Raw genomic sequence first — 23,645 nt, 5'->3', positions numbered from 1 at the left:
GACCTACTTACTTGCCATTCAAGGAATTAAAGTCTTCAATCTGCCATACTTTCAAACACCTATTAAACCTAGAAAACATGAAAATCTGATGACATCCCCTACAGAAGGATATTACTTTATATGAAGTACATGTTGTGATTTTTTGCACCACTACTATTATTTAACAAAAAAATGTATTTCCACAATAAAACTACACCAATTCAGTTTTCCTGGTTTCAGTTTATTTAATGGGAGGGGTAGAAATTAAAAGGAAAAAATAAGGCAAGAAAGATACCAACTAGAAAACTGTGCTTTAAAAAACACTCATTTGTTATTCAAATGTGTTATTTAAGTATAGATTAATTTTAAAATATTCAGTTATGAAACAGGAAGATTTAATTAATCTTTTGAAGAAAATAAGCAATTAAAAGGGGATTGTTTTCTGTATCATGGCCCTACTAAAAACATAGATTACAATTATCATAGGAGTTGTATTTGACACAAAGTGAAACATGACTTTAGATGAGGAAATTATACAGCAGGAACAGCTGAGCTCTAAAGAAACATAATACTTCTGCCATGCAGACACCTTCAACAATAAACAGGAAAGGAAAATAGAACACATACATGAGCAGAATAAATCACCATTGGAATGATGCTGGAGAGTTTCTCTGAAAAAACAATGTTTCTTTAAGAAATATTTGCTAAGCTAATGATCTTCCAGGTTTGGTATTGTCTTCATTGATTTAAATAGTTAGTCATCACCTCTTTTATCTCAGTGCTTCTTTACAGATAATAAATCCCAACATTCCAAAAATCTCCCGCAAAAAAGTGCAATTCCTCCCTTGCTCCTGGCCCTTTAGGAGCTTTAGACTTGCCTCCTGATGAGTGAATAATGATATACTCAGCTGTAACTCAACAATATGGTTCAGAACCAAAGAAAAGTTAACAAGTGTAGCCAGACTGAGCTCTGCCTGCTGGGTCTGACCATACCTCCCATGAGTATTCCTGCAAGCAAGCTTAGTTAATATCCACCCAATAAACTGCATGGACCAGGCCAGGGAGGTACTTGGTGCTCTGCATTGTGTTCTCAGGCCAAACTGAAAGAATGCCATATTTAGGAAAAGCAATACATGAGAACCCATGTGATGCTAAAGCCCGATTTAAGTAGACAAAAGTTTAAAAAAAATATAAAGTGGTAACTACTGTTTAACCAACATTTTCTTGTTTATTAGGGTTAACAGAGTGGTCACATTTATGTAAAACAAAATTACTATTTCCCTCCTGAAGGTGCTCAAAGTTGAGTGAGTAACAATGCAGCTAAGTGTTTCACATAAACAAAAAAAAAGAAAATATTTTGTTCTGAATATGAAACCACTTTAAAATTTCATTCTTCATTCCTAGCTCTGGAAAATTTCTACTATTTTTGGAGGGTGCAGATCAAAGCCCAAGTGCTGTAACTCAGTTTTCTTTTCCTGTTCATACTCTGACTTATTGTGGATATTGAAATTTAATGGATTTTGGATAGAACGTTTGGATCATGTCTATGAAAAAAATAAACATAGTCAACTGTACTCTTTATTCAAAGTCAAGAGGCTGCAAACTCTGATGTTTGTTTGAACTTACAGGTTTTACAACTCAAAGCAAATAGAATATTAGATATATTGGGGAAAAGGTCCTTGTTCATAACTCAGTCTTCTGGTCCACACTCCAAAGTAAAAAAATTCCTTTACCGATTTAATTACAGCAATCCTTTAATTTATAAATACATAAGCTGAAAACACCTACCTGAAACAAGAAATCTACTTTGTACACACCTACACCAGCATCAAAACAGAACAAGGCTGAACTGTTACCCATGTCTTCTTTCATTTCAGTGTAGGGGATCCTGCTGGCACTGCTGCACAGGCAACTCCTTACATTGTACATGAACCCAAAATACTACTTCACATCTTCCATATGGATTAAATGCACATGTTAACATTCAATAAATATGGCTATGAATTCCCCTTTCTCTTTACACCTCAAGTAATGGTTCACCGGTTTAAAATGAGGACGCAAACCAATCGGAAATTAGACTGCAGGAAGTAGCCTTTAGAAACACTGCAGACTTCAGAAAGTTTATGGTATCAGAAAAAAGGCCCAAATATATTTCTGTCACTGTCTCAATATTGGGACTTCTATCTGTACAGTATATGCTTCCACAATGCACCTAAATTCCTCAGACCATTGAAACAGCTAAAAATATTTGATATGACTAAGATCAGAATGTATACTTGTAATCCATGTAGTAGATGTGAATATTATGGAAGAACTGTCAGAACCAGTTACCTTTCTGACCCGTTAACCTGAGACTATATCCCAAACTGACTTTAAGAAGAACTTTTTAAGGAAACTCAATAAGGAGATCTACTTAAAATTCATAGCACAAAACCCGCTCTTTAACACTGCACCCTTTCAGAAGCATTTTTGTCTGTTGTGCATAGAGAGTTATTCTAATATACAGTCACTGCTAAACAGCAATTAACTCTTTAGTGTCTGAATAAATATCACAATGATACAAAATAAAACCTGCAATTTCTGTTTAAGGACAGGCCATGCTTCTGTGCTCAGACAGCTTTCCAATTCTTTGCAGGCACTCAAAAGTAGAAAACAGTCATAGCTCTCACTTCCAGCTTAATGCTTTCCTTACACTTCAGTGAATGTGTGAGAAAAGGGCACTTGCATCCCTGCCTGTCTGCCTCAAAGACAGTCGCCTCCCTCTCAGCACAGTAACTCCATCTACCCAAGCACACTTTTGTATCTCCTTCAATATTAGAGTAATGGAGAAACTCCAAGGGAGGTCACTTGAAAAAGCACAATCTTAACTTATTGATGGGTATAAAGCTTGTTGAAATTCATTGTTCCTTACTTCAGTGGATTTTGAATAATGCCTTGGGTCTAGTCAAGCAAAACTCTTTTTAAAAGTCACGGTCAAGATACAGACATATGTCCCTTTCCAGCGGCTTGAATGTATTTTATTACTACATTAAAGGTCAATGCAAGTACATTTTGTCTTTGTCACTTAACTAGAGCTGTATTTGACCTAACTCTGCAATTGTCTCCCACAAGAGGAGAAAAGGACCATACATTTAAACAGACTATTAGAGCCTGTTTTGCACTACAAATTAATTAGGTTAATGAAAGGTAATGTAATAAGATAAAATTCTCATCTCAACTGCAAATTTATAAATTTTGTACAGATTCTATGACTTACTTGAGCTATTAAAATTTCCTGATAGTAATTCAGGCAGCTGAGCTTTGGGAACTAAGACTGTATTTGGGAAATCAAAATCTCAAATACACTTTCATGTCACATATTTCTCTCTGCATATAGCATGCAAAGTTATTGAAAAATGAGGAAAAAAAATGTACAAGCTTTGAGCAAACTGAGTGGTGAGAGACCTGGTAAAACTGAAGATTTAGAAAGATAAATCTGTTGCTTGTTTTCAACAAGATTTACTGCTAATTCTCCTTAGTCTCAGTAGCATCTGTCTTTACTGTCTGACCAGTGTTGCTCCAATGGTAATCATCCCTCTTCTAGATGTTACTTATCAACTGCTTTTTAGATCACAAAAATTTACCGTTGATTAGACTGCATAGCTGCACTGGTATTTCCAAAGTTTCTAGGAAGGGATTCTTTTTGCGCACAAATACCTCTAAATAAAGGATCGTGCAGTCTGACTATCCTTGGATTTTGAAGAGTGTTCACTGAAGCAGATAAAGCCAAGTTAAAGAAGCATTTAGTGCTTCAGCATGCCAGCTTCAATAATATCCGTTGTGTTTATATGTGAGCACCCCCCCACACACATTCCTCCCTTTAGCAGTAGTGTATGTCTCTATATACCACAGCATATGCAGATTTAAAATCTAAAGCCAGCACTTGCTTTTCGGAGAACAGAGTTGAGACTGCTATGCTATTGCCCTCAAAGCCAGTGTTGGCACAATTCAGTCATTAATGACAATTTTGTGTCCTTCCTCTGTGAAGGAGTGTTACTTAATCCTCAGCTGGTTACACTCAACATTGGCTTGGTTTGCTCAGTATTCAGGAGTTCAAACTTCAAACAGCACAGAAATCAGACTTGATTACCTCCTTAAAACTGAACAACTGGCCAAAAGAGCAAGCTCCAAAAGAATCAGACCTTTCTGTCTGAAAAGTCATGCTGAGGCTCAATAAGAACCTCAGCAGAATTCCACATTAACAAAAACTTGGGCTACAGGGACACAAAACCTATCTGATCTTTTCCTATCCCTCATAAGGGCTCTGGCGGTCGTGGTAATCTTTTAACGAGGGAAAAACAAAGTAACTTGATTCTAACTATTTTTACTAGCGACGAAAAGGTATCAGCAGCATCATTCAGAGTGAAGGCCAAGCAAAACACCTTCCATAAAGTCCTGAGGTCTGTTCTTCCAAGGCAAAAAAATTTAAGGTGACCGAAACAGTAAGCAGCAAGAGGTGAGAAGCCAATACTAGTGTTTGAAAAGGACATATCCTTTAGGTTGCACAGGATCCCACAAAAATAAGTAATAGGGCTGAAGTAAGTTTATTTTTCTAGCAGTAGGTAATTTCAGACCTACAGGTTTACTAATCTATTGAGAAATCTAGCTGGTTACACAAGTATTAGACTGGAAGGATGACTGACATGATGCAACAGAGCAACTGAAAAGAATATGAACTTACTTCATGTTCACTTATTTCATGTTCTAACACAACTGTTTTTTCAATGCCCCAAAAAATAAAACTCTGTATTTATAAATATAGAGCAATAGATCAAAGTATTACAGAGTACTGCAAATATTGTTTGGATTTTAATTCTGTTTATTTGTCAGTTCTTAAGGCCCTTAGGAACAAAGGGATTCCCTGTAATCACAACACACTTATAGACTAATGCTTTCATATAAACACTGAATCACAAAGCTCATTCTTCTACTTCCCCAAACACAAATATCCAAAAACTTCAGTCACCCTATTTATTAGCCAGTATACCTTTAATCATCTAACCACTATGGTTCTCTCAGTTCACTGTACCTTTTTATAGATGAATATTAAAAAAATCAAATAATCCATAAGAACACAAACAATAAGTATACATGTCTTCTTATATGCTCATTACTTTTTATCTATTTAGCAGAACAATAATCTGACCAAGTCATATGAACTCCAATTCTATTCAATGGTTTTACCTTAGCTTTTACCAGATGAAAGAAAAATAGTATCTGTCTAGCAGACCAAGAAAGAAATTTTTATTCATTCCATCTTTTTTAGACAAAAAAACCAAAATACTCATTATCTCACCCTTTCATGAGTGCTACTTAAATAGTACCACTATTCCTGCTAAACTTTACAAAGCTATCCCTATCCTGCTTTATTGTGTAAATAACAGTGGCTCAACACACTTTCCAGCAGAGATGTGAGGTTCCTGGCTAAGAAACCTGGAATGTTTCAGCTACTTCAGGCTAATGATCTCTCAAATGCACACTAATATGTTTGATAGAAGTCTCTCAGCATGTGTGCACAGAATGCTTAACATAAGAATAACACTACTGTGGGCAGGGCAAATCACTGACACCATTTCAGACTGAGTTAGATGCTGGAGGCACAAATTAAAACTGTGAGCTTTCATTTCAGTAGGCTTTGACAGATGGAAGACTGCATCAAATCTCTAATTGTTTAAACCATTAACTCATCTTTCCACCTGCATTATCTCTGGAAAGAGCTCAGCTGGAAGCCTGAAACAATTGCTGGAATGCTGAATTCAGGAGTGTATACTATTCTAAAAAGAAAGTAAACTGTCTTCTGGAGATAGTCAAATACTCTGTTTATTTGTCTGCAGATTTGTAAATTGTTTATCTTTATTTTCACATTTTCCTCTCAGTTCCGAAAATTTAAAAAATAGCCTTTCAGCCTCCTCGCAGAATCAATCAATCAGGGACCACTGCCTTGGCCACTGGGAACAAGAAAGTTGTATTGCAATTCACAGTGCGTTATGATGATCCCCATTTATCTCCAGTCCTTGTAAATGCCACGGCACATGCAGCTCTAAATTATGCCTGCTGGTCTCTAGACTTTCAGCTCTCTACAAAAAGAAAACCTGGTGTAAGGAGCTGTAAAAGAAATTAAATTATGTCTACTTCACAAATTCCCTTGAAATGCCTTTCCCAGTTATTTCATCCCCCTTGCCCCCCCACTTAGAGCTAAAATACATTTTTCACTAAGCCAGCATCAATGCAGGACTCTGCCCTTTCATGTTACTCTCAGCAGCAATCAGCTCTAACTGTTGTTTTTGTAGGGAAGCACCTGTTATATCCTCAGCAATTCCAAGTACTTGAGAAGAACAGCCTTGGAACTGTGGAGCTCAGACATAAAAACAAACCAGAAAAATGGAGCAGGAACAGCAAAAGCTGTGCATTTACATACAATTTAGCAAGAATGGCCACTAGAAGGCAATGGGATTTTAAGGACAGGAGCTTTTCAAATGACAGTAGGCATGAGTCATTTGGGGCTTAGAAATTGTAAGTAGAAAAGAAGAAGGATACATTGGGCCAAGAATTCCATTAAGGGGCTAAAGCATCTGCCATATACAGAGAAGTGCAGATATCTGGGACTGATGAGCCTGGAGAAAAGGCTCAGAGGGATCTTACTTATGTTTATAAATATCCATTGGGACGCAATGAAAAAGAGGCAGCCAGGCTCTTCTCAGTCATGCCTATGGCTGAGGCACAAGAAGCCTCAGGCACAGGCACAAATCAAAAAACAAGATATACAGAAACTCTTTTACTGTGCAGGTAGTCAAACACTGAAATAGGCAGCTGAGAGAGATTGTGGTCTTTATGTATGGAGATGCTCAAAATCCAACTGGATGTGGTCAGGACCCTAAATGTTAGGGAAGTAAACTTCCAGTTCTTCAAGATATTAATCAACAGGACTCCCTGGGAAACTGCTCCAAACAGCAAGGGACCAGAAAAGAGCTGGCAGATCTTTAAGGACACATACCACAAACGACAAGAACTCTCAATCCCCAAGTGTAAAAAATCAAGAAAGGAAGGCAAGAGACCTGCATAGATGTGTGGAGACCTTCTGGTCAAGCTAAAGGACAAGAAGGAAATGCACAGGCAGTGGAAGTATGGACACCTGTCCTGACAAGAATATAAGGACACAGTCAAATAGGGTTAGGAAGAAGGCTGAGGTTTTCCCTCAGACTTCAAAGGCAACCTTTTTTTACCCACATCTCCCATCTAGATGGGCTGCAAGAGAGGGACTGGACTGGAGGAGCAAAGTCGCTCCACCTGTAACCAAAGTCAGGCCCATAACCACCTGAGGAATTGGAACATGCATGGTCTATGACACCTGATGAGGTGTATCTCAGAGACATGAAGGAACTGGCTGATGCAGTTGCCATAATATTTGAAAAGTCACAGTAAAGAGGTGAAGATCCAGGTGGATGGAAAAAGAGAAACATTGCACCCATTTTTGAAAAAGGTAGATAGAAGGACTCTGGGAGCTACTAACCTGTCAGCCTTATCTCCATGCCTGGGAAATCATGGAACAGATCCCTCTAGAAGCTATGCTAAGGCACATGGAGGATAGGGAGGTGATTTGAGACACATGGCATGGCTTGGTTTAACCAGGCCTTTAACAAAGTCTCTCACAACATCCCCCTCTCTAAACTACAGAGATGGATTTGGTAGTTGGACTCTGGTAGAAGAGAAACTGCTTGGCCAGTCTCATCAATAGGGTGGTGCTCCCTAGAGGTCACCAGACCCCTGGGCATCAGTACGGCTTATTATCATCCTCAGTGGCATAGCAGGACTGAGGGGGCCCTAACCAAGACCCTCTGCAGATCTTGAAAAACAGACTTCTGCAGAGATCTTACTAAATTAGATTTGATTTTTAAAAATTGGTGAATATTTTGCTGCTCACAGTCATCTGAGATATCTAACAGAATCACAGAATTGGTAAGGCTGGGACCACAGTGGTCATCCAGTCCAACCTCCCTGCTCCAGCAGGGTCATCCCAGAGCACACTGCACAGGACTGAGTTCAGAAGGTTCTTCAGCGAGGGAGACTCCACAGCCTCTCTGGGCAACCTGCGCTCAGTCACCCACACAGGAAATTCTTCCTCACGTTCAGATGGAACTTCCTGTCCACCAGTTTCTGCTCACTGCCTCTTGTCCTTGGCACCATTAAGAAGAGCCACTTGACATCCACTTGACACCCTTCCTTCAGATAGACAACTGACAGGGGACCTCATCTGCTTTTCAAGGATGAACAAGCACAGCTTCCTCAGCCTTTCCCCATAGGAGAAATGCTCCAGTCTCTTAATCACTTTTTTTCTGTCCACTGGACCAGCTCCAGGAGCTCTATGTCCCTCTCCTCCTGAGGAGCTCAGAACTGCCCACAGCACTCCAGATGTGCCTCAGCAGGGCTGAGTAGAGGGGCAGGATCACCTCCCTGCTGGCAATGCTCTTCCTAATGCCCCCCAGGATCCCACTGGCCTTCTTGGCCACCAGAACGCACGGCTGGCTCATGGACAGATGGTTGTCCACCATCATGTCCACCAGGTCATTATCACAGAGCTGCTTTACAGGTCAATCCCCATGCTGTACAGAGGGTACAGAGGGTTGTTCTTCCCCAGGTGCAGGACTCTGCCTTTGTTAAGTTTCATGCAATTCTTTCTTGCTCATCTTTCCACCCTGTTGAGGTCTTTCTGAAAGGCTGCACAGCACTCAGGGGTATCGGCTACTCCTCTTGGTATTGTGTTGTCACTGAACTTGCTGAGGAGGCATCTGCCCTCTCATCCAAGTCACTGATAAACAAGAGAAACAATACGGGGCCCAGTGTGGAACCTCAGGGGATACCAAAATTGACAGGTCCTAGCCAGACCCTGTGCCACTGATTACATCCCTCTGCAATTTGCCAGTCAGTTCTCAATCCATCCATTCCTGAGTTTGTTTACAAGGACACTGAAAGTGTCAAAAGCCTTGCTGAAACTGAGGTAGACAATATCCAGCGCATTTTCCCGTCTACCCAGGTAAGTTGTTTCACTGCAGAAGACAATCAGGTTGGTCAAGGACCACTCCTGATAATCTACTTGTCTTCCATATGAACAGAGATGGCCTTCACCACCTTTCCAGGGATTGAGGTGAGGCTGACTAGCTGGGAAGTTCCCTAGGTCTTCCTTCTTGCCTCTTCTGATGGCTGGGGTGAAACTTATTTCCTTCCAGTCCTCAGGCACCTCCCCCTGATTGCCACAACTTTTCAAATATGATCGTGGTTGGCCTACTTATAGTGTTCACCAGGTCTCTCAGTACTTGTGGGTGCATCCCATCAGAGCCCATGGACTTGTGGATGTCAAGGTGTCTTTCCTGACCAAGGGAAAGTCTTCCTTACAACACTCCCTAACCCAGGTCTCCTGTGTCAGAGATTCCTGAAAGCTGGTCTTGTCAGTGAAGACTGATGTAAGGCAGCTGTTCAGCAACTCTGCCTTCTCCTTGTCCTCTGTTACCACAGTTCCCATTCCATTAATTCCAGATGTGTCTTGGCCTTCCTTGCCTCATTTCTGTTCACTCTGACAACCTCTCTATATTCATTCCAAGTGGTCAAGCCTTGCTTCCATCTCCTGTGTATTTCCTACTTACATTGGAGAAATGACACAAGTTCTTTATTGATCCACACAGGTCTCTTCCCCACTTTGCCCAATTTCTTGCTCACCAGGATGCATCATTCTTGAGCCTTGCAGAACTGATCCTTTAAAATCAACTAGCTCTCCTGGACCCCTCTTCCCCACAGCATCTGTTCCCATTGGATTCTTCCAAGAAGACCCCTAAAGAGGCTAAAGCTTGCTCTCCACAAGTTCATGTTTACTATCTTAATTCCTGCTCTGCCTCCTTCTTGCCAAATACTGAATTCCACATTTCATGGTCACTGTAGCCAAGGCTGCCCGCAACCTTTATATCCCCAACAAGGCCTTCCACACAGTTGTAGTCAGGTTGAGCAACATACCCTTCCTGGTGAAACCCTGCACTACCTGTCACACTCATATAAACCTCCTCCACTAAGGTGCTGAGAAGAAGTGAAAGGAATTTGTATTTTTAAAATGTTAACTGAATTCCCTGCATCACTTAGAAAATCTCAGTTAGCTAATGCAATTGTTTAACTTCACATTGCAAAACACAGAAACTCAAAGCCATCTTGAAAAGACAACATTATGCTTAACTTCAGGTCTGCTAACAATTTGGCCAAGTTTATATTTATTTATTTTCTAAATATGGCAAAGCTACTTTCTTAAGGAAAATGTATTACCTTCCCAAGAAAGAATGAAAAACACAGGGTAACATGACTGCAAAGCACATGTTAAGTAATTTAAAACTCAAACTATCATTGTTTTCTAACACAATATAATATTAATTCGTAGCATTTTGACACTGGTTTCAAGATACTGATTCAATTTTAAGAAATTTTAAGAAAATTAAGAAAATTCATGTCAGCTTATATACACCTTATGTGGATTCAATAAACTTGGGTGTGACTTGGAGAGATATTCCTATAACCTCTGCCCTGCTTTAAAACCTGGACTACTTTTCTTGTATGATTCCTTCTTGATTGAGCAGACAAAACATTGGAAAACCTTTCAGATTACTTACAGTAGTAGCCTTCACAACTAAATTTTTTAAAAAATATATCCAGGATCACTGTGGAACAAGGCCCTCATGCTTTCCTGTGAAGACAATTCAGTTATCATGAAATATGTCCTTCGTGCATCTGTTTGGGGTTTTCAAGAAGAATTTTAAGAATGGTAAGATTTTATTGCAGAAATGAAATCATTAGCAGTGTGGCACAGCTAATAGGAAATGTTTCAGTATTTTTTTATATTGGCAGTGTTATACACTGGATTTTAATACTGATAAAAGCAATCAACTTGGTTTTATTTACCGGCAACGGACTCATTTCCAATCCCTTTTATGTCAACAGAATGTGACAGATCAGTGAATGTGTAATCTGATTCTTTAAATGCATACAAGAAATCAACATGTGTTAAAATCAAGGGTTAGCATCAGCATTTAACATCAACTGCGTTCTTGAAACAGTACAGAACAATGCTACTTAAATCTAATTCCATTTTCAGTACAATCTTCATGAATAAAGAATAATTATTGAAGTTAAAAGGCCTGAATTATTGTAAAAATACATTATTAGGATGTTTACACAAATGCCCAATGAATGTTTGTCAACAATCAGTAGCAAATGTGCAATTCCATTTGACCCACTCAAGTTCACCAATCATTGCTGCTTCCATCCAGGCATCACAGTAAGACCCTTGCACAGGCAAATGAGTTGACAATTAGCTCAGCTACCCTTTAGGCTTTCAGGGTTTAAGTGCTAGAATGGGAAAGGGACATCAGTAGAGCCACCAGGATTTGTGTCAGGAATACTTTCAAAGAAACTCAGGCTCAGGATAAAAATTAAATACCCAAACTGAATGAAATGTTGAACGTTGAAACACCCTGGTGCTGTTGGAGTAAGATTTTTAAGTTATTGACAGTTTTACTCTCTTCTGACCAAAAATACTGAAAAATAACACAAATGACACACCAGTTTCTAGCAAGTGTAAACTTCCTTAAAGTGACAGAATTATGTTGGTTTAACTATGCTTGATGTGTCGCCTCCAACATGGCTCCATGGTCCTGAAAGAGTAAATCACTTGGTTTTAATTTTTGATATTTTATTACAGCTTGAGATTTCCAAATAAAATGTAAACAGACACTTCTGAAAATAGGCTAAGAAGGAAAGCACTTAATCTACAGGCAAGAGACTGAAAGCAGATAGGTAACATAAATGAGAGAAGAAAAAACATAATTTACCTTTGAACACTGTTTATGATTCTGGCACCAAGCAAGTGACCCATTGTTCTGAAAGACAAAGAAAATGTACATGAATATTAATATTTCTTTCATGCTAGACATATTCACCCTAACATGTTTAAATGGAATACACCATCCAGTTCTACTTAGACAAAGATGTTGTGAAACAAAGTAAATACCAATCCTGACTCCTAGTCCCTTGTGTGGTGCTAAAGGCTCACACAAGTGTAAAGTGAAAATAAAAAAGCTAGGAAAGCATTTGGTGGAAAACAGACCAAAGTAATCTTTTAGTCCATCTTTGTAAACACTAGCTTGTCTAGAATTGCTGAGGAGTAAACAAAAGGTAACACTTGCATTTAAGAAATTGATATAGATCAGTAGTGATTCATGAAAAGTCCATTAGTTGCATTTCAATATTGCATAATGCTTAAAATAAATTATCAAGCAAAGATAATGAACCACCTTTAAGTAAATGGAAAATTCAATTAAATACAACATGAGTTCCCTGAAAGTCACCAGTGCCAGTTTTATTTTATATATTGATAATAAAGTGCATTTCTGAGATAAGAAAATTATGTAACTGATTTATCCTGACTGCAGTAAAACAACCAGTACAGTAAAACATGCAAAATAATAATTTAAGCTAAAGGAAAAGTAAATATGATGAGAAGTGAAAGAGAAGTATGAAACTGGCACAGGGACAAACAGCAACTTGCTTTTCTTCTAGAGACGTTTCTGAAGGGTCAATTTTGGAAACAGTATTTCCTGGTTAAGAAAACCCCACAGCTCAGAAGTGTACATTTGTGGTGTTAAAAGATGAAAAAAACAAAACAAAACAAAAAAAAACACAAAAAAATAACCACCTTTCTGCATAGTGGAAGACTGAAACAATATTAGGAAGACCTAAATAACTGAACATGAGAAATGGAGTACAAATTCTGCCATACATCCTAAGCTGACACACTTTTAGACCATTATATGTATGTACTTCATCCATCATTTATAAGTCCATACTCTGGAAGCAGAAAGGATAAAGATTCTGGTAAATTTATTGATCAGAACTGGACTGCAATTGTTAGTCTATGAGGGAGTAAAAGGAAACCCTTCCACAGGAATTAGGCAAGGTATTCCCGCAGGGACTGTGACTGCAGTATACCATCACTGTTGGCACCAACTATAGATCTGGAAATCAGTTTCCAAGTGTCCTAGTTTAGGTCAAATTTGGGAGAAAAAACTCCAAATCGGGGTTTCCCCAGGGAAAAAATTCAAATGACCCCTCCCCCCACCTGGTCCGGGGGGGGAAAAAAAAATAATAATAATAAAAATTCCTTGGACAGAAGTGGAAAAAGCTGTTTATTTAACAGAAATTGAATAATATTAAACAATAAAACCTCTTGCTTTTCCATGGGATGGCAAATCTAGGAAGAAAAGTCCTTTTCATGTGCTGTAGCTCGGCTCGCTCAAGTTCTTATCAGTCCTTTCGGTGGCACTGGAAAGTGCTGAGGCCCAGGCCCCGGTGGGCCACAGGCGTGAGCTCCCGGGGTTTGGCTGGGTGTTCAGTCCAGAGCAGGCTTGCACAGATGCAGGAAAAAAAAGTAAAAAAGGTCCAGGGAACTCCTCTGCCTCAGCTAGCTAAAACTAACTAAAAGCCAGAGAGAAGCTCTCCCCGCTGTCTGTCCGTGCTGCAGACACCAGAGTCCAGGAACAGGATGTGTGGGAGTGATGTTTTCTTTCAACACAAATTGCGTGCTTCTTCTTCCCCCTCTTCGCTCTCAGAGCCAGTTTTAAAGGTGCAGAACTTACATATAACAAACCAGATGACTGGGGATACCAGTATCATAAAGTCACCCCAGGACACCAAGGAGGAGGAATTCAGGTAGGCCAGAATGCAAAGTACTAATATAGCAGCACTATACCTTTTTCTCTTCCTCAATTTTTACTTTTTCTTTTTTTATTAAAGAGTGATCTAAATAATGGAATAATATACATATGTTACATACCTTGGTTTCATCTGGCATATTTTTCTTCACACTAGCTAGTATGTTCTATGCTTTGGATTTGTACTGGAAGCAGTGTTGACAACACAGGGATGTTCTGGTTACTGCTGAGCAGTGCTTACATACAGAATCAAGGCCTTTTCTGCTCTCACTTCATCCAGGCAGGGAGGGCAAGGGGGGCATGAGGGGCTGGAAGCAGACACACCTGTGACAGATAATCCCAAAATCCCAACTGACCAAAGGGATATTCCATACAGTACAGTATCACACTCAACATATAATGCCAAGGGGAGGAGGAAGGGATGGATATTTGGAGTGATGCTGTTTGTCTTCCCAAATCACCACTATGCATGACAAAAGGGATGACTGAACATCTGGGAAACACTGAAATAACTCCTTGCTTTGCTTTTGCTTTTGTGCATGGCTTTTGCTTTACCTATTAAACTGTCTTTATTACAGCCCATGAGGTTTTTCCACTTTACTGTTCTGATGCTCTCCCCAGTCCCACCCACAGATCAAGTAAGCGAGCCATGTCAAGCTTAGCTGCCAGCTGCCTCTTAACCACAACAATACATAACCTTTTATGTATAAAACTCACACAGATAAAGTAAAAATTATTCTGTCAATGTACAATTCAGAAGGAGAAATAGATACATTAGAATCGTTGTAATGGAATCAACTGCAATAGTTTTTCAAAACTGCAGCATTGTGCTCTGATCTCACCAAAGTTTGTAAGTTTGAACATAGTGATTTGCTACCACAATTATGAAGCCTATTCTTTGAAGCTGGATCTCTTCATGAAGGTTTAAAAAGATCATGTTTCTGCATGTCTTCATACAAATGTGTAATCACATGTTCACAAAAGCTTCCAAGACATGGCCAGCAGGTCAAGGGAAGGGATCATCCTCCTTTAATCTGCCCTCAAGAGCCACACATGGAGAACTGCATGCAGTTCTGGGATCCTCAGGACAGAAAGTCAAGGACCTGTTGGAGCGGGTCCAGAGAAGGGCCACCAAAATTATCTGAGGATATTCCAGAATACCTCTCAGTAAAGGCGGAGACACTTGGGGTTGTTCAGCCTGGAGAAGAGAATGCTCCAGAGAGAATTTATTGCAGCCCTTCATTACATAAAGGGGGCTTACAAGAAAGAGACCAAGGCCTGTAGTGACAGAACAAAGGGCATCAGATGAAAACTGAGAGGGTATAGATTTAGAAAAGATGTAGGAAAGAAACTTTTTATGATAAGGGTGGGTGAGATACTGAAACAGGTTGCCCAGAGAAGTGGTGGATGCTCCATCACTGGAACTGTTCAATGACTAACATGATCTCATGGAAGATGCCAGGGCAGGAGAGATGGACTAGATGACCTTTAAAGACCCTTCCAACTTCCATAATTTTGTAAGTGACTTCTACCATCTCCATAGTCAGAATCACAGAATGCTTTGGCTTTCACCACAACTCTTAATCTGAACTTCAGAAGACTTATATAAATCTTTTTTTCAAATGAGCTGAAATGCTAACAATTTCTACTCCAAGGAAGCTATGGGGATAATAAAGACATATCCACTCTTTTTCACTCCTTTCCACTTCTTTGCAATTATTTAGGAGCATTTTAAAACCATCAGTTCATACCATTTAATTTCAATACTTTATGAAAATTTATCTTCCAGGAGATTACCATGCAATACTACTTGATTTTATAATATCATTTTTATCTGTTATTACTGTAAAATTTAGCTAAAACTCAGATTTGCTAGCATAAGATTAGCTAACTAATCTCAGGTCCAACCCCTTTGAAAAGAGACATAAATAAAAGAAATAAAACTTTAGAACAGCGGTAAATAACATAAGCTAGTGGGAATTCTTTAGTATTACTCTCAAAGCTGTATTAGGATTTATTATTTCCATTTACAAACCTAGCCAGCAGCAATGTTAAAACAATATTTTATGTGCTGGTTTCAATTTATCCCCCTTTCTACTTCGCATAAAATGTGACAGAAGTAGCTGATTGCAATAACAGATCAGTAGCAGCTAACCACTTTGTTTCAGTTATGCTGCTACTTTCCACTGAACTACAAAAAGCACCTCTGCTTTTAAATTGTATCTGTTACTTGAGACAATAAAGCCATAAATGCCCAGATGTGTGGTTCCCCTACTTGATAATTTCAACATCTACAACTGTTTTCATTTCTCTACCGAAAACCATTAGTACATGAGTTAAAAAGTAAGTCCGTCAGAATGTAAAAATACTGTTTAGCAATTTCAACTTCACATAAACAAATATGATGTGAATGTTCTTTCATTACATAAGGAAAAAAAATTCTACAGGTTTCCTTTGAACAGCAAGGTATCAGAGCAAGCACAAACACTAAATGAAGGCTCTCCTCCACTTTGCATCTTAACACATGGTTAATCACATTCAGCTGAGATTATTGCTCGTGCCAGTGTACCTGGCTGAAACCATAATTTCAAATAATCAGAAATCTGTGTTTTATCTGTTGCATTTTACATGCTCCCACATTCCATTCTCAGTTCCCTCACATCTGGTTTTCTTCAAACCCAATTCTGACTTACGCCAGTGAGTTTTGACATAGTCTTTAGTGGTGGCTTCAATGTGCAGTGCAGAAATGGCTTCAAGGAAAAGTTAAATACCACTGTTCCTACCCACTTATAAAAGCCTTGCACAGTGTATCTTCAGGGTAACCTTGAAGCATCTTAATCTGCATATTGAGGAGAGCAAACTGCACTCAACAAATTCCAAGTATCCCATCTTCCAAGGCCTGACACATATGAAAGCTATCAGGTAGAGGAAACTAAAGCAGTCTCCAACAGCATACAGGAGGAATCAGATTAGAAATTAGAATTAGATTAGAGGAACTCAGGTCACCACCTGAGCCCCACACTTGCAATCTGCCAGGAAGGAAACAAACAGTAGACAAACTTCAAGAATCAGACCTTCAAAGACCAGGGCTCTTTGACAAGAAATATACAAGAAAAAGAGCTTACAAAAGCAAAAACAGAAGGGGGAAAAAAACCTAAAACAAAGCAATAGATAAATATTACGAGACTCACAGGATTACAAGCTCACATTACAAGATCCATTTCAGCAAGTATTTGTGCACACTTGCTTTCCTCTGGTAAACCACAAATGCCCTTGGTTCTAAACAGTTAAGAGAAACATCAATATTCTGTGCCTTGAAAAAAGGAAAGTTGTGCAGCATCTCCTGTAAGGAAAAAAAACACGTGTAGAGAAGCAAGAAAAAAAAAAAAAAAATCAATCTTCTATCTACAGTAGGCCTCATGGGAAAAAAGTTAATAACATTCACAAGCAAGTACAAACTGGTCTCTAATTGGAGCAATGGCTAAAAAAGCCAGTATAAAATGACTTAATTTGCATCTCTGTCCATAATTATGTTAGGAGATTCAACCCTTCTTTTGAAATGCCGGAGATGAGCTATGGAAACTAGCCACTTAATCTGCTACGACAGTAGCTCTATACCTATTATCAGTTTTGGAAGTCTCTTCTCCCCTGCCCAATCTTCAATCCACATTTGTGTGAAACCACTGTCTCTCAGAAGTGGCCTCTCTCCTGATGACCTAATTGATTCTTTCAAAAAGACAAAAAAACATAGAAATAAACCTTTCAAATAACAGTACCCACTGAAGTAAAACAGAACATTTGAGTAGACAAATCAATAACTGTTGCAATGATGAATTTAAAGAGAGGCTCTCAATATACATTTTCCTTACCCTTTCAAAAACCTCAATACCATGAAATTGAAAGTAACAGTAAAATATAATTTGTGTTTGACATGCATTTCCTGACTGCATGCTCATTATGACACAAATTAATGCAGGGACTTATCTATGTCAGTGCTGTGCATCCCCAGGTCCAGCTCTGAAATGTGGAACTAAGGTGGAAAACAGAATCAACAAGTTCAAACTAGGCTTCCCAGTTCCCAAATACAAAAGTATGCAATTAGGAATGAATTTCAGAAAAGTCTGTACAGTTAGTGGGGAGAGATATCAAAACCAACAGATAGGAAATGCCAAAGAAAAATTTATTTCTCAAAGCCTTTCTGTTAAGATTAAACACAAACTTGTAGTAAATGTATGGGCAGGGGAACCACAGTACCACCTCTCCTGGGCTCTGGTATTTTGCATACAAATAAATGGAACTTTTTTTTTTTTTTTTGAAAATAAAGCAGGAAAACGAAAAGAGGATACCCTGTTATACAACACTATCAACACCTGCCCGGAAAGTCATTCACCAAGCTACAGCAAATTTAAGCCCTTATGCACTTTGAGACAACTCAGCAACAGGCTGGAGTGACGACTAAAACCTGCCCAGTGGAACGAAACCACTCTAAAAATGAACAGGAGAAACATGGAGCTGAAGGTTGCGAAGGAGAAAGTTATGAAGTTCAATAGCAAGGTCCACCTCAAAAACAAGACTGGCTCTTTTCAAGAACAACTTAGGCAAATATATTTTGAGCATTTTTTTCTACTACATGCTTGTCCAGTGTATGTCAAGTTTGAAGACCATCCATTGGAGGAGAAGCCATGGATACAAGAACAACAGTACACATAAAATACAACAAAATAACAGTAATATTCTGGTTCCTTGGCTTCCGTTCAGGAAAGAAAGGAAGGAAATGCAAACAACTAAAGTGAGTATATTTTGCTTCTTATATAGTTTCTAATTTCATTGTACATTCTATTTTATGGAAATATTTCCTTAGTGAGGGATTTCTGTTGCCTTATAATGGTTCTAATCAAAAATTAAGCTGAAAAAAGTAAGCATTAACAAATAATAAATTGAATATTACTGTGTAGCTTTGAGCCATTCCCATATGTCCTGTTAGTAGATCCCAAGAAGAGATCAGCACCTTCCTCTCCACTTCCCCTTTCCAGATAGAGAGCAAGTATGTCACCCTTCAGCCTCCTCCTCTCCAAACTAGACAAGCCCAAAGTCCTCAGCCACTCTTCTCAGGACGTGTCTTCCAGCCCTGTAACCAGTTTTATCGCCCTCCTCTGGGTGCATTCAAGGATTTTCACATCCTTATTAAATTTGGGGCCCAGAACTGCCCACAGCACTCCAGGTGAGGCCACAGCAATGCTGAACAGTGGGATAATCACCATTTTGAGCAGCTGGTGGTGATGTGTTTGATGCACTCCAGGATGTGATTTGCCTTCTTGGCTGCTTGGCATCCTGCAGATTCCTACTCAGCCTGACGCTGACCATCACCCCAGATCTTTTTCTGCAGGACTGCTCTCCAGCTTCTCCTCTGCCAGTTTATAGTTGTGCCCAGAATTATGCAGAATCCAACATTTTTTAACTGTTAAACTGCATCCCATTAAGCACTGCCCAATGCTCTAACCTATCTAGATACCGATGCAAGGCCTCTCATCCCTCAAGAGAGTCACCAGCACCTCCCAATTTGGAATCATCAGCAAACTTGTACTAATGTTGCATTCATCTGCTTCCTCCAGAGCACTGATAAATAAATGTACAGAACAGAAACAGCTCTAGAACTGAACCCTGAGGAACACCAGTGATGACCAGACACCAGCCAGATGTGGTGCCATTCACTAAAACCCTTTGAGCCCTAACCTTCAGCCAGCTCTCCCAGCACACCACAAACCCACCCATCCCACAGCTGCCCCTGGCATTCCCTGACCCTGGGTCATCTTTTGCCATGCCTGAGGCTGTTGATGATCCTGTTACCAGCTCTGCCTACCCCATGCCAACCCCTTTGGGGCTGCTCCCCTTGGAGAGGCCATAGCCTGCAGTGTGGAAACCCCCAGCCCCTGGCTTTCCATGCCCTGGGAGCCAGCCCAGGCTGAGACTGAGAGCACAAGGCTGCGCTTCAAGGTCTATAATAACATCTTCATTTATTTCTGATGTATAAGTAATGTACTTAAACTTTATTCTAGTTAGCAAAAGCACAAAGCAAAATTTCAACACCAAAACCAAATAAAGATCACCCAGAGAAGACAAAAAAACATAAAACGTTCCAGAACAAAACAAAAACAGCAATAAAAAAATACTGCATAGAACTCTAATGTGAGAAAAGGTAGATCAAACAGTACTTAGCACATATTAGTCACACTGTTTAAGATATTACCATCAGATAACTTTGACTGTGTTATATAAACATATGTAGAAATTCAACATTAAGCTTAACATGTTAATATATGTTCATATATTTCCTCTGTCATAACAACATACAACTCTTCAAAAATTTAAATAAATACATACATACATACATAAATAAACCACACTAAGCAACAGTATCCTGAAAAAAGAAGCTGAGGGAACCAACACATTCTGGAACAAACATCTGAAGTTATTCTGCTACTGTAACTAACCACTGTGATTCCTCACAACTAAATCAAATGTACAACCCCCTTAGAGGAAGCCATTTTTACAGCAGAGATGTTTAAACCATAGAAAAGTCAATGCTGGTTACTGGTTAACCCAAAGCAATTAAGTTAAAGAGATGACTGAATGTAAGAAATACTTATAAAACTGATCAGCCAAGAAATTCATTCTGTGACATAACTGCAGTTTGCAAATACAAACCAAAATTGAATTATCATGGGTCACAGTGTGGCTCACACTGCCATCTAATTTTAAATATCTGGATTTAACACCAGAAAATGAATGTCACAAGTAATTTTTAGAAAGTCTATGTCTTTTGGATTTATGCTGACATTGCCATTATCTGTAACATGCTAACTCCTATCACAATGATATGGTGGGTCCTCCTGTAGATGAATGACTGCAAATAGAACTATATTGACCTAAATTTAGAGTTGACATTTCCTAAATATTTCATACTAAGTCAACCTTTATTGCTGTTACAGATGGAAACATTGAAAGCCACAACTTCACATATACCAAAAACAGAAAAAGAAAAAAAAGAAGTAAAATCACCTAAATCATGAGACACAACACTATTTGTTCCCTGGCTGTCATCATTAATAAGTTCCTAGAAAGACAATCATCAAAATCCAAAGGCCATTACCAATGAAACAGCAAAAGATCAGTAGTTTTGAAAATAGACTATGTATTGCCTTGATTAAATTTGCATCTCTAAGTATGGGATACTTTTCCTCTTTTTAGAGCACTGTCTTCTCAAATGCACAGGAAAAACTACTAGATAAACACAAGCTGTAAAAACAAATGAGCCACAGGAATCCTTGTGTCTCCACACACTTGTGAGTTATGACTGCCTTCTTGTGGTTTCACAGTCTTCACTCTTACCACTTCTAAGACTGATCTCAACTGAGGTCTTATTCTATTCAGCAGAAGTTTTTACCAATCTCTAAAAGAATCCAGATGAAATACACTTCACTTCCCCATGCAACAGGAGGAATTTAAATACACTGACACTAACTTGAAGATAATAAAGTTGTATATTGAACCTCAAAGTATATATGGGCCAAATTTCAAACACATTTTTGGGGATTAAGTAATCCAGTTGAAGTGAACAGAAACTAGTCTAATAGCATTAATATGGGAAACAAAAGATAGCTTGTCAACTACTTGTTTGTAAGGACTATTTCAAAATCCCCACCCTTTCAAAATGCTAATGCACTTCTGTTGTGTCATACACTAGATTTGCTATACATATGAAATAATGAGATAATAAAAGTATATGCTGGTTTAAGGATGTGACAGAAGTATAGCCTTGGGAAATTAACATCAAGAAGAACAAAACACATTCTAAAAAGGTAATGCTTACTTATGCAAAATATAATATAAATGTTGAATGCTTTGAATGCTGATTTGATTTTATAACTGAAAACTATAGTCCATATTACTCTTCTGTATAATTAGAAGATTACTGGTCAGTTGGGTGACTCCCAACATATGATGTGGTTTGTTTATCACAGGCTGCATTTTCCCCCACTGCCTACCAAGAGCACAACCCAGAATCATCTACAAACTCCCTAGGAAGTCATGTGAATCACAGAAATGCATTTATTGAGCAGAACACCTGGTCTTGATGGGCTTGATGTATGCACTACACATATTTCAACTTTCCCCTTTCCTTCAGCTAATTCTAGTTTTGTGCCATGGACACAATGACCATTAGTTGCTAAAGCACATTATATCCCCCTGGATTACCTCTCCCAGTTATGTTAATCCAGAAGAAGACCATTGTAGGAACTCTCAGATTAGTCCATGATGTGAAAGAAAAGGTGATCATGATACTTGAGAGACTCATTCCCAAAGCAAATTCTGATCCACATTAAAATACTAATGTGTAGCTGCACGTCAGACATTTCTAACATCTCCCAAACACACAAGAATAGTAATTCAGTGCTTCCTATTAGACTACATTTTCCTCAAAAGCCACACTGCTTCAGGGCCAGTCAGGGCAGTGTTCCCTTCTGGACTTGCAAAATGCTTAAAGGTTCCGTTGTCTCAAAACCTTAAGAAACTTACCACACACACACACAAAGAACAGCAACCATGCGTTTTTATATCAACTAAAATGTCCATTATAAATAGTCTAACCATAAACTACACAAACATGGAATAGTCCATGAATGTTGCATTGTCATGGAGTAATTTCTTTTTAAAAAAACCGCTAAATGCATTGCACTATACTACATACTGGCCATGTGATGTTTCAGTGCATTTTCTCCTATTCTGCTCTGGCAGGTATGAGAGGGACATCATTATATACTACACTTGTAACTTTGGCAAGAGTATGGATACACACCTGTCCTTCAAACTTAGCAGCTCTTCAGCAGCCATGTGCTATGATTCAGTCAGGTACCATCAAATTATATGCTCACGTTCTTGAGGTTAACATACCATTTATTTCCAGTATAATTGCATGAAATTCACATGGTAAATTTCAGGAATGCATTTCCTGCATGTGTTGCTAGTTTACAAGATACTAAATATTTCAAGCCACAGTAGCAGCCATATCCCCACAAGCTGATGGATGCATATATTTTCATTTCCCTTTTAAAGGAAAACAAATGAAAATATTAATTCCATGCAGCACCTTTCTCAAAATATTTATGACAAGTATCTCCTTATTCCTATTGTCTTGATGCATTACTATAAAACTTTTGCTCTTTAAGGGCAATAAGCTCAACAAACATAATTGCCAATATGAATACTGTGTTTCACTACCTTTTAATATTTTCAAAGCATGTAGTAAATTATAATCTCAGCAGTAAAATTTAGCACAAATAACAGATGAAATATGCAGCTCAAAATTTGACCGTAATTATTCTTTGGTAGCTCCAGAGACCAATTAATATTTGCAACATTTTTTATAAAAAATCAAGTTTTGGAGGAATTATTAAAGTGCATAGCAAACCTCTCAAAAATAAAACACATAAAAATTAACATAGTCCCTGGAGGTACAACAGTTGTGTAATCAGTCTAAGGGTTGGGTTTTTTTTCCATTTTCCACAGAAGACCTGTCTCAGTGAGTGAAGTGTACCTCGCCAGACCTGGAATCTCCTAGAAACATTTGCAAAATTATTGCGGCCATTCAGGAATTAGATTTTTTTCAAATAAAAATGACCCTTGGACTTAATAGAATAGCCTATCTGCAACCTGAACCAAAACCAACACAATATTGCTAGAAACCACACACACACAAAAAAAGTCTTTCACCACAACAGTTAAAGCAGCATTTCAGAAAGAAGTCTTATTTCCCTGATATATTTTAATCATTATTCTTTCCATACATCTGCCTTCACCGTAGATGTAGCAGAGAGACAGAAAAGATGT

General features: G+C 38.6%; 1 protein-coding gene across 1 annotated transcript in view; it reads right to left on the bottom strand.

The window, feature by feature from the left end:
* ANOS1 (anosmin 1) overlaps positions 1–23,645 on the bottom strand; it is a 128,646-nt gene that overhangs the window by 91,659 nt on the left and 13,342 nt on the right. Inside the window, exon 2 of the mRNA XM_005516615.3 lies at positions 11,880–11,927. Coding sequence (XP_005516672.2) covers positions 11,880–11,927 — 48 coding nt within the window. The remainder of the gene's footprint in view (positions 1–11,879; positions 11,928–23,645) is intronic.

Source organism: Pseudopodoces humilis, chromosome 2, assembly GCF_049639895.1.
Source record: "Pseudopodoces humilis isolate 2021_Gansu_Grassland_sample_001 chromosome 2, ASM4963989v1, whole genome shotgun sequence".
NCBI lineage: Eukaryota > Metazoa > Chordata > Aves > Passeriformes > Paridae > Pseudopodoces > Pseudopodoces humilis.
Note: the sequence above shows the minus strand (reverse complement) of the source record. Positions and strands in the feature narration are given on the sequence as shown.